This window comes from Lepidochelys kempii, chromosome 6, assembly GCF_965140285.1.
Source record: "Lepidochelys kempii isolate rLepKem1 chromosome 6, rLepKem1.hap1, whole genome shotgun sequence".
In the NCBI taxonomy this organism is placed as follows: domain Eukaryota; kingdom Metazoa; phylum Chordata; order Testudines; family Cheloniidae; genus Lepidochelys; species Lepidochelys kempii.
This window is the reverse complement of record NC_136385.1, coordinates 12,061,846-12,073,921: the sequence shown is the minus strand read 5'-3', so window position 1 is coordinate 12,073,921 and position 12,076 is coordinate 12,061,846. Positions and strand designations below refer to the sequence as shown.

General features: G+C 54.9%; 1 protein-coding gene across 1 annotated transcript; it reads left to right on the top strand.

Moving 5' to 3' along the window:
- The first annotated feature begins 5,911 nt into the window (after nt 1-5,911).
- On the top strand, nt 5,912-8,591 carry GSTP1 (glutathione S-transferase pi 1). The gene is made up of 7 exons (XM_073346665.2): nt 5,912-6,017; nt 6,109-6,147; nt 6,742-6,848; nt 7,304-7,391; nt 7,580-7,683; nt 8,055-8,162; nt 8,345-8,591. Coding segments are annotated over exons 1-7 (636 nt in total). The 5' UTR covers nt 5,912-6,016; the 3' UTR covers nt 8,534-8,591.
- The last annotated feature ends 3,485 nt before the right edge of the window (nt 8,592-12,076 follow it).

Genomic DNA, 12,076 nt, shown 5'->3' with positions numbered 1-12,076 from the left:
ATATGAGTCAGCAGTGTGCCCTTGTTGCCAAGAAGGCTAACGGCATATTGGGCTGTATAAGTAGGAGCATTGCCAGCAGATTGAGGGAAGTGATTATTCCCCTCTATTTGGCACTGGTGAGGCCACACCTGGAGTATTGCATCCAGTTTTGGTCCCCCCACTACAGAAAGGATGTGGAGAAATTGGAAAGAGTCCAGTGGAGGGTAACAAAAATGATTAGGGGACTGGAACACATGACTTATGAGGAGATGCTGAGAGAACTGGGGATGTTTAGTCTATGGAAGAGAAGAATGAGGGGGGATTTGATAGCTGCTTTCAACTACCTGAAAGGGGGTTCCAAAGAGGATGGATCTAGACTGTTCCCAGTAGTGGCAGATGACAGAACGAGGCGCAATAGTCTCAAGTTGCAGTGGGGGAGGTCTAGGCTGGATATTAGGAAAAACTTTTTCACTAGGAGGGTGGTGAAGCACTGGAATGGGTTACCTAGGGAGGTGGTGGAATCTCCAACCTTAGAGGTTTTTAAGGCCTGGCTTGACAAAGCCCTGGCTGGGATGATTTAGTTGGTGTTGGTCCTGCTTTGAGCAGGGGGTTGGACTAGATGACCTCCTGAGGTCTCTTCCAACCCTAATCTTCTATGATTCTACGATTCTATGATCCTCTGTCATCCCTCTCTCTATCCCAAAGAGGTCAGTTGTGTGACTGCTCCCCTCTGGGAGGTCAGTTACACAGTTCCCTCTTAAAACCTGAGCTACAGGTTGGGTGCCTGGCTGCACAGAAACTGACCCAGCGTTTCAGTCCTGGGTGAACCCCTCCCCACATGTGATCAGTGAGGAAACATCATAGAATCATAGAATATCAGGATTGGAAGGGACCTCAGGAGGTCATCTAGTCCAACCCCCTGCTCAAAAGCAGGACCCATCCTCAACTAAATCATCCCAGCCAGGGCTTTGTCAAGCCTGACCTTAAAAACTTCTAAGGAAGGAGATTCCACCACCTCCCTAGGCAACGCATTCCAGTGTTTCACCACCCTCCTAGTGAAAAAGTTTTTCCTAATATCCAACCTAAACCTCCCCCACTGCAACTTGAGACCATTACTCCTTGTCCTGTCCTCTTCTACCACTGAGAATAGTCTAGAACCATCCTCTCTGGAACCACCTCTCAGGTAGTTGAAAGCAGCTATCAAATCCCCCCTCATTCTTCTCTTCCGCAGACTAAACAATCCCAGTTCCCTCAGCCTTTCCTCATAAGTCATGTGTTCCAGACCCCTAATCATTTTTGTTGCCCTTCGCTGGACTCTCTCCAATTTCTCCACATCCTTCTTGTAGTGTGGGGCCCAAAACTGGACACAGTACTCCAGATGAGGCCTCACCAATGTCGAATAGAGGGGGACGATCACGTCCCTCGATCTGCTCGCTATGCCCCTACTTATACATCCCAAAATGCCATTGGCCTTCTTGGCAACAAGGGTACACTGCTGACTCATATCCAGCTTCTCGTCCACTGTCACCCGTAGGTCCTTTTCCGCAGAACTGCTGCCTAGCCATTCGGTCCCTAGTCTGTAGCTGTGCATTGGGTTCTTCCGTCCTAAGTGCAGGACCCTGCACTTATCCTTATTGAACCTCATCAGATTTCTTTTGGCCCAATCCTCCAATTTGTCTAGGTCCCTCTGTATCCTATCCCTGCCTTCCAGCGTATCTACCACTCCTCCCAGTTTAGTATCATCCGCAAATTTGCTGAGAGTGCAATCCACACCATCCTCCAGATCATTTATGAAGATATTGAACAAAACCGGCCCCAGGACTGACCCTTGGGGCACTCCACTTGACACCGGCTGCTAACTAGACATGGAGCCATTGATCACTACCCGTTGAGCCTGACAATCTAGCCAACTTTCTACCCACCTTATAGTACATTCATCCAGCCCATACTTCTTTAACTTGCTGACAAGAATCAGGAGTCTTATTAGGGGCAAGTTATACCTAAAGCAAATATTGCAGTAAAGACAAGCCCTGTACTCCCACTAATTCCTTTTCAGTTTCCTCCTCTGACCCCGCTCTAAGACACACAGCTAGAGTGGAATCTGTCCCCTGTCCAGCTGTGATGAGCTCATAGCTAACAGCCTGAACAGTTCTTTCCCTGGCAGGCACTACACACTCCTCCCTCTCGGAGTTGGGTTTGTCTCCAACTACAGAGTCAATGGAACCCTCACGCACCTCAGTGGTCTCTACTCTCTGGACTATCACGCTCCTCTGGACTTCCCTCTAGGACACATCTCCCTATGTACGTGAGGTCTGTCACTTGCTTATCTGCAACCTGCTGGCAGCCAGCAACCTGGACAGTTTTCTCACTGGCGGGCAACACCCCCCGCCCCCACCCTTTCTGGGGGAAATGCTGCTTTCAGCTACTGGGCAAGAGCTGGTCTCAACCACACACCCCTGGAAGCATACCGTTTCCCACTGCTGCAGAGGAATTAAAGAGACACTCTCCCCTTACTCCAGCAGTACCTGAGACCTTATCGTTTTCCTCTGGAGTTTCAGCTTAATACTCAACAGGGTTAAATTTTTTTTTTTAAACTTACGATCCTTTTTTTCCAATAAATCTTTTATCTGGTTCTGATTCTTTCGCAAGTTTAGTTGGTGCTTTCTCTCTTTTTCTTTCCCCTCCATGGCTAATTTCTGGATCTTAATTTCTTTATCTTCCTCTATCTGTTTCAGTTGCAAAACTCTCTGGTGTGCAGTTTCTTCCTTGCATTCTCTGCTTTCATGACTTGCTTCTGGGCTTCAGTTACTTTTATTTTTGCAATTCTTTTATCTCCAACAGTCTTTGGGGTTCTCTTTTTCTTCTGCCTGCACTCTGCACAGTTCCAAATTCACAATGGTTTCACTATTTTCACTCATCTTGCTGCTTTTCTGTCCCTAACTCCCTTGCCTGAAATAAGCAAACAGAAAATAACAAACTGGTAACCTCTTTGACTGATCTCAAGCCACTACACTTAAAATCACCACCAGCCTATGAAGTGCAAATCTCACTCAGAGCAACAAGCTGTGCATATAACCCTGCTCGACCATGCCATTGTGATGGGTTCCCACAGGGGTGCCACCTGTAACGGAGGTACCACTGAGCCCTCTGACCCACCATCCTGGGCTCCCTCTCTCACTATGCTGCTGTGAAAAGCTGCAAAGCCCTTCAGACTGCACTTTCACTAGCTTCAGAACATGCAGGCTCTCTATCCAGGCCCTGCAATGAACCAACAACAGAAAGGCTACAGCTAAGGCAACTCCCAGCTCTCCAGGCATGCACCCCCCCAGGAGTCAAAACCCAAATTAATATCATCTTGTGCTGCACAGGGAACTGCACAGTGTAAGCTCATAAAGTTCATCCCCTCCCTCAATGTGGAGAGGGATATGCAACAGCCTTTGCCCCTTGAGATAAGATTCTCATACACTTCACTCCAACTCACTGGTTTAGATAAAGCAAAAACAAGTTTATCAACTACAAAAGATAGATTTTAAGTGATTATAAAGGATAGCAAACAGATCAAAACAGATTACCTAGCAGATAAACAAAAAATACAAACTAAGCTTAGTATACGAAATAGATTGGATATGAATAGCAGATTCTCACACTAACTGATGGTACAAGCAGGCTGCAGATTCTTAAGGAGCAAGCTGCCCTTTCTTTAGCTTGGAATCCCCAGGTGTTTCATTCACAGGCTAGAAATCCCTTTAGCCTGGGTCCAGCACTTCCCCCAGTTCAGTCTTTGTTCCTCAGGTGTTTCCAGGAGTCTTCTTAGGTGGGGACAGCAGAATCACAGATGATGTCACTCCCTGCCTTATATAGCTTTAGCATCTGGTGGAAACCCTTTGTTCCAAATTCAGTTTGTGGAAAAACACTGACATCCCAAAGTGGAGTCTGGAATCATGTGACCTGGTCACAGGCCCTTGCATACCTTGCTGAGTCATCGCAGCCATTACTCACAGGTTGTCTGGCGTGTCCTCAGAGAGGCTCAGGTGGTGGATAAACATCTCCTAAGACCTCTCATTTTCCCTAATGGCCCATTACCAGGAATGGGCCCTTCTCATCCAGCTATCTAGACTGAAAGCATCTTGTCTAGTGGCCGTTACCTAGGTGTAACTACATCTGAAAAACAGATACATAGTCACTATTCATAACTTCAGATACAAAATTGATACATGCGCACAAATAGGATAATCATATTTGGCAAATCATAACTTTTCCAATGACACCTCACATGACTTATCTTGTATAAAATGCATCATAATTATACCTTAATCATATAATAATAATATCACTGTGAAGAATATGGGGTGCACTGTCACAGTCACCACTTATGCCCGCTGCCCGACCAATGCAAAGGAGTGACAGGATAATTAATTTTTTTTTAAAATCCTTAATTTTGGCAGTACAAAAGAGTAAACTTGTCAGAATGAAGGGCACCATGTATCATGTTGAAATGTATCAAAATAAAACATGTAGCATAAAAAAAGGCTATGAAAATATGCAATTAGAAGTAATTCAGTAGAAAATCCACATCTAGGTATGCAACAAATGAAGTCACAGAACAGTGAAGTCTGCACTTCAGCGTTTGCAGGGTGGGGATTATCTACACAAAGGGAATTTTAAATAAGTTTTCAATTACAAAGTGTGTGGGGAGGACGAATCACATATTACTGGAAGTCCAAAACAGTACAGGATTTATAGGAATGTGCAGCTGTTTTAGGGATATGGATTCTTGGGGAGAGGTAACTGCAAAAGTACCAACCTAGCACACCCTAAAGGCTCAAAAAGAAAAATGCAAATTAAAAGAACCCAGAATGAATTTGTTTATTTAAATCTCATGTCTTTTGGGGTGTAGAACTCATTATTTTTTATAGCTTGTGGCTGTCAATCTATCTTGGGGCTGTACACCTATATTTGGTAAAAATTACAGTAGAAATTTGCCTTTGAGAAGGATTTCATACAAGCTAGTATAGTGCCTAAATAAAGGCACCTAGTGGGATTTTCAAAAGTATTCATAGAATACCAGGGTTGGAAGGGACCTCAGGAAATCATCTAGTCCAACCCCCTACTCAAAGCAGGACCAAGCCCCAACTTTTGCCACAAATGGCCCCCTTGAGGATTGAACTCACAACCCTTGATTTAGCAGATCAATGCTCCAACCACTGAGCTATCCCAAAGTATCAAGGTGCTTTCAACCTTTACACATCTGGCCTGTGTTGAATATTTGGGAACCGACTTCTGCACACAAATGGTGAGGTGAAAAAGCAGGAGAGTGCTCGATAGGGAGGCAACAGTTGACAAAGGCAATCCCCATTGGTAGCTCAAAGGAAACGGAAAAAGTTTGGACACCAGGCTAGGAAATCACTCAGCCTGGATGGCATATGATCCCCAAGAATAACCCCAGGTATTAAAAAAAGAGGAAGAAAAAAAGGAACAAAAATGTAGAAGGAGACAGGAATGATGCAAGGCAAGCCGGAAGCGCTGCACTAGAAACACCGTGATTGCATGGGGCACTGCTCGGCAGGACTCCCGCGGCACAGGGGGGCCGCAGGAGCAGGATGAGGGGCTCAGGGCAGTAAAAAGCACGTTCTCTGGATCGGCGTGAAGCCGCAGGGACGGGGTCACAGTCAGAGCCGCGGCTAGGACAGACCTGCGCTGAGGTTCTGCAGACCCGAAAACTGAGTGGGGAGGTTTAAATGTCTGACAAGGGTATTTTTTTTGGAGCGGGGGGCGCACACTATGTCACTGTCTCAAGTCTCCTTGAGCAGCTCAATGCACTGGCCAGGCAGGTGCCTTTAAGAACCGAGCCCCGGGAAGCGGGTTGGGAGCTCCGCGCTCCCACCCCAGCAGCAAATTCCGCCCCGCTGGCTGGGGGCGGGGCCTGTCCCTCTGCTTTTAAGGCACCGGGGGCGGGTGACTCAGCACTTTCCAGGCTCCGTGTAACCAGAGCAGGACGCGTCCGGCTCCGCAGTTGCAGAGAGCGAGCGAGCCCAAGAGTGAGTCCGGGCGAGGGGCCCTGGTGCGCCCCCCTCCCCTCCCCCGTCCCAGACCCCGCTAACTCCGCTCCCTTCTCTGTTCTCTCCGCAGTGCCCGGGCCCTTCACCATCACCTACTTCCCCGTGCGCGGTGAGTGACGGGGGCCCCCGGATCCTGACCTGCAGCCCCCGCCGGTGCCCCGCACTCCCGACCCCCAGCCCCCGCTAGCCCGGCCCTGGGCTCCCCCGTCCCCTCAGGGGGTGTCTGTTCTGCCCGGCCTGTGCCCTGCGGGGGCTGGGCAGCGAGGGGGGCGTGGGGCAGGAGTGCCCGTGCCCGGGGGGGGCTGCGGGAGGGGGGCCGGCGGGGCGGGGGCGTGCCCGTGCCCGGGGGGGGCAGCGAGGGGGGCGTGGGACAGGAGTGCCCGTGCCCGGGGGGGGCTGCGGGAGGGGGGCCGGCGGGGCGGGGGCGTGCCCGGGGGGGTCTGCGGGTGGGGGGGCGAGGGCATGCCCGTGCCCGGGGGGGCTGCGGGAGGGGGGGCGAGGGCGTGCCCGTGCCCGGGGGGGCTGCGGGAGGGGGGCCGGCGGGGCGGGGGCGTGCCCGTGCCCGGGGGGGGCTGCGGGAGGGGGGCCGGCGGGGCGGGGGCGTGCCCGTGCCCGGGGGGGGCTGCGGGAGGGGGGCCGGCGGGGCGAGGGCATGCCCGTGCCCGGGGGCAGCGAGTGAGGGTCTGCCCGTCCCGTGGCGCAGGGCGCTGCGAGGCCATGCGGATGCTGCTGGCCGACCAGGGGCAGGAGTGGCAGGAGGACGTGGTGACCATTGATCTGTGGCAGAAGGGAGAGCTCAAGAAATCCTGTGTGAGTGAAACCCCTGGGCTGGGGGGGGGGGCTGGCACTGAGCGGCGGGGGGTCCCTGAGCGGAGTGGGTGAGGTGGGGGGAGTGACCCTGCGGGGGAGAGGGGATCCCCTCCCGGGGGAGTGGGGGGGAGTGACCCTGTGGGGCGGGAGGAATCCAAGGGAGGTGGGGGGCATGAGGGGTGGGGGGCATCTCAGGGGAGATTGGGGACATGACCCCATGGGGGTGGGGAGAGGGTGGGTGTGGGGGAACCCATGGGGGGGCATGACCTGGGGTGGGTTGAAGAGGGGGATTGGGCACTGGTTCAGAGTGCCCTCCCCCAATGGCTTTCTGGCCCACCTTGCTGTTGCCCCACTGAGGTGGCTGCTGTGCCCCATGTCCCCGTGTGTGTGTCCCATGGCCTCACCCTGTTGGCCCAATCTGGGGCTTGTGACTCCTCACTTTGTGCTCCTTGCAGCTGTTTGGGCAGCTGCCCAAGTTTCAGGATGGAGACTTAACCCTGTACCAGTCCAACGCCATCCTGCGGCACCTGGCCAGGACCTATGGTACGGCTGGGGGAGGGAGGGGCTGGGCAGCTGTGGGGGCAAGGGGGGGCTGGGTGTAGGGGGGGCTCCCTGTGCTGACCACGGCTCTCCTCTGGCAGTGCTATGTGGGAAGGAGCTTGGGGAGGCTGGGCTGGGTGTAGGGTGGGGGGAAGGTCTCTCCCTGCTGATGGCAGCTTTCACTCTGGCAGGGCTATACGGAAAGGACCAGCGGGAGGCAGGGTTGCTGGACATGGTGAATGACGGAGTGGAAGATCTGCGCCTCAAATACGCCCAGCTCATCTACCAGAACTACGTGAGCCAAGGGCAGAGTCTGTGTCGGGGGAGGTGGGGGCGCTGGGGGGGGGGGAGCTCCAGCACTGAGAGAGGGGTCTGGTCGGGGTGGGTTGGGTGTGGCTCCAGCACTTGGAGGCAGGAGTGGGCCCCAGTGCAGTGAGAGCAGGATTGACTTTGGTGCTAGGATGGGGAGCAAGGGGGTGGGCCCATCGCTGGGGACAGGCCCCATTGTGGTGCGGGTGGGTCCGGTGCTAGGACAAGTCAGGGTGAGGGGTGGGTTTAGCTGGGGGTGGACCTTGTCATGTTGGGGATGGGTACAGCAGTAGGACAGGTTGTGGTGGGAGTGGGCTCCTGGGGAGGCGGCTGGGCCCTGACTCCTGTCTCCCACAGGAGAACGGGAAGGTGGCCTATGTGGAGGCACTGCCAGGGCATCTGCGCCCCTTTGAGACCCTACTGTCCCAGAACCGCGCTGGCCAGGCCTTCATTGTTGGAGATAAGGTGAGTGTGTTGGGGTGGGGGGGCTGTCTCCCCACTCTTACCCCAGCCACTTTAGGGGGGCATCTGTCCATCAGTCTCCTCCTCAGGTGACCAGAGTCTCACTGTCCCTGGCCCCAAAACAGATGGGTCTCATCAGCTGCTCGGGGGCATGGCCATGGGCTGACTCCGCCCCCTCTCCCCAGATCTCTTTTGCAGACTATAACCTGGTGGAACTGGTGCGGAACCACCTGGTGCTAGCACCCGGCTGCCTGGCCTCCTGCCCTCTGCTGGCCGCTTATGTGGAGCGGGTGAGTGCCCGGCCCCGCCTGCACACCTACCTGCAGTCAGCTGCCCACCGCGACCGGCCCATCAACGGCAACGGCAAGCAGTGACCCCATGGACGGACATAAGGGGCACCCCCGTGGCACAATAAACAGCTACCAGACCAGGCCCCTTTGTGTTGTTGTTATGGTGCACGGTGGACAGGGGAAGTTGGTGCTTAACGCATGAGAGAGGAAACCCCTTTCCAGTCCCAGAAGGAGCCCCCCACACAGCTCCAGCAGGTGCCCGCTGCCCAGAACTCAAGGACTATGCCAGGAGCTGGGTCCTGTGGGGCTGCTGTTTTCTGCAGCTGGGGGGCAGGAGTTGGGCAGTGTTAGCCAGGCACATGGGCTACCTCCTCACAGGGCCCCAGTGCTACTCAATTTGGTGGCTGTACCCAAGATGGGGCACTGCCCAGGGGGGAGATACAGCCACCTCTGGGGTGGGATAGGCAGGAGCTACAGGGGGCAGTGCCCTGACCCAGAGTGGTGCCCACAATATGCGCTGCATTTATCCTGCTCTGTTCCATCAGGCCAGGCTCTGCCGGGGGCAGGCTGTGTTGCCAGGTGCATACCCACAAGCACAGAGCCACCACCCCTGAGGGCTCAGCATGAGGCATGGCAAACTCACCTCCTCAGGGATCCTTGAGGGGCTGGGGCTAAGCACGCCCTACGGCAGTTCACCCTGTGCTGGGGCTGCTTCACCAGGTCCTCAGCCCATAAAATCCAATTCTCTTCCAGCCTAAATGAAAAGGCCGTTGTCTTCCTCTCCCAGCCCCCTGGTGCTAGCATGGCAATCTGCAATGTAGAGGGAAGGGCTGGAACCTAGCTGTCCGGGGTCCTTGCCCCCTATCTTAACCCACTGGACCTCACCCACCCTTTGAGGGCTGGGGATTGAATCCAGGCATCCCCAGCATGGGTGTGTGATTCCTTCATGGGACCCACTCTTGGCCTGGCCCCTTGAGGGGTTGGCAGCACCTCCGTCACAGATCCCCAGGATCAGTGCTAGGCCCTAGCATTTACACTGTCCCCTGGAGGAGCCCTTCAGTGCATCAGTCCGCCAGGGGCCCCTACTCTTCCTCCAGGGTCAGCCACTGGCCTCAGCACCAGAGCCTCTGGGCTCCAGCCCTCCTTCACCCTGCGAGCCCTGCCTAGCATGTCCCACTGAACCAGACTCCAGGGAGAGACCTGGCTGCTCTTCGGGGCCTCCGACACCCCAGCCCATGTTTGCAGTGACAGTGGGCAGCCTTTTCAAACCCGTTCCACAGCCCAGCAAGGCCCTATGTCAGCAGGAGAAACTGAGGGTTAAAGCATCATCCATTCTGGTTGAGCCACAATTCACCAGCCAAGTCCAACCCTGCCCCTAAAGCTGTCCCCCACCTCCCGAATCTGACCCCGACCTAGCCCAAACTCCATGTTCAGACTGTGTCTTTGACTTCCTTCTTTCCTCAGTTCCCAGAAGAGAGCCCCAGTTTCCTTCAGCAGCCAACCTTTCTCCCCCACCTCCCAGCACAGTCTGTCCTTCAGCCTCCCTGCTGAGAGGTGGCAAAATCCTCCTACTGGGGCCCTGGGTGCTAGGGGTCCGTGGCCTGGTGACTGGATTTCCCATTGTCTCCTCACATTCTCTGCTGATATGGGTCGGCCTTACCGGTCCTTCTTTAATGATCCACTCAGACAGCTAGGTGACTCTCCCCCACGTGTCTCTTAGCCTGCCTTGAGAGCAAACTGCAGGGGAAACTGAAGCACACACAGGATTCATAAAAAAATATTACAAAGAATTCCCCCTTTGTCAGAGCATGTCTCCCTGCTTTCACCCACTGCTGCCCCTGGGCATGTCAGATCCAGGCTGGCTGCTAAGGGGAGGGGCTGGGTGGGAGCTCGGGGAGGGGTTGTTTTTGAAGCATAGGCAGTGGGGGAGCTGATGCCCTCTGTAACCTGGGCACAGACACGTGACCCCAGCACTGTAGCTGCATTGGGATCGGGCCTCTCGCTGGGACAGGCTCTCCAGCACATGGTCAGTACTGCCCTATGAGCAGGTCTGGTTTAGGGGGGGGAATTTCCATAGCAGGACTGGCACCTCCCATCCAGGGGTCCCATCAGCCCTGCTGCGCCGTGTCGCCCAGTGTGGTGAGGGAATTGTTATTGTGGATGTGTTGTGGTGCTGGGATCCCCCTCCCCCTGCATCCGTTCCCACTGCTCCATCTCACCGCACAGGGCACAGACCCTCTCCCCCCCACCGCCCTTTCCCTATGATCCACAGTCAGCCCAGAGGGAAGGAGAGGCGTGGTGTTGTTTCTTTTTCCCATCCATATGGAAGGGGGTTGCCACAGCCATGGAACAGCTGCAGGAACCTGCCATGGCGGAAGGGGATGCAGCCACCCTGGAGACTCCCCATGGGGACCCCAAGGCCAGGGGATCTTCACTCCAAGGGGAAAAGGTGGTAGGAGGAGCTGCTGCGGGACACGCACAGGGACCACACCAGCCCTGGGGACAGGGCTAGGGGACTGAGAGATGGAGAGGCCAGATGGGCCCATTGGCTCACCCAGTCTGACCTCCCGTAGGCCACAGGGCAGAGACTCTCACCCGCTTCCCCTGTACTGAGCCCTGTCACTGGTGTTTGACCAACGTCCGGAAAGGCTCCAGTCTGGCTCTGAAGACAGCAGTGATGGTGCCTCCACCCTGGCCCTCAGGAGTTTGCTCCAGGGGTTCCTCAACTGCACTGTTAGACGGTTGTGCCTCCTTCTAACTGGAATGTGCCTGGCTCCATTTCCCAGCCACTGGGTCTTGCCCCACCTTTCTCTGCTAGACCTAAGAGTCCTTTTGTACCTGGTGTTATCTCTCCTGGAAGGTACTTCAACCCGGTTATCAAGTCACCTCTCAGGTGTGGGTTGGAGAAGCTAGACAGATGGAGCTCTGTCAGGCATTTTCTCCAGCCCCCGAATCATTTAGGTGGCTCTTCTCTGCACCAGCTCCAATTATTTCAACATTTGTTGTAAAACCTGCCCCCCAGAACTGGTTGCAGCATTCCAGTATGGGTCTCCCCAGTGCCGGAGGCAGAGGTAAATCCTACTCCCTGCTCCTGCTCACCACTCCCCTGTTTATATAGCCCTGGGTCGCACCAGCCCTTTTTGCCACAGCAGGGCACCGGGAGTGGACGACAAGTCGTTTGGCCCTGTGATCATTCTGGGGCCTTGTCTGGACAGTTGATGGACAGGTGATGGTGGGAAGCTGTTGCTATGGAAAGCAAAAATACCCTCCTGTCTGTGCCCCACCGGCTAGCAGAACGGCGTTCCAGCCCAGGACAATGGGGAATGCTCAGATCATAACAGGACTGACTAATGGGATTGCTGGACAAAGACACTTCCTCCCTCCCTGGCTGGGCTGGGCTGGGGGCAGTGGGAAATGACTGAAAAGACCCAAGTGTTGGTGTGGGGTACATTAAACAGTCCCCCGGGGAGCTTGGGCGAGACACAGGAAGTTTGGGCAGGACAGAGGGTGCAGACAGCCACGCGAGGGGAGCTGAGCTGGGGGAGAAAGCTCCAGATGGCAGCAGACAAACTCTGCTCCGCAGCACAAGGGCATGGCTGGCCCAGAGGACTTTGACCCCAGCCCAGG

What these genes read in the sequence shown, in the direction of transcription:
- GSTP1 (XM_073346665.2), top strand. An exon ending in AGCTCATCTACCAGAACTAC is followed by an intron (nt 7,684 to 8,054) that starts GTGAGCCAAGGG and finishes TGTCTCCCACAG; the next exon opens with GAGAACGGGAAGGTGGCCTA. An exon ending in CCTTCATTGTTGGAGATAAG is followed by an intron (nt 8,163 to 8,344) that starts GTGAGTGTGTTG and finishes CCCTCTCCCCAG; the next exon opens with ATCTCTTTTGCAGACTATAA.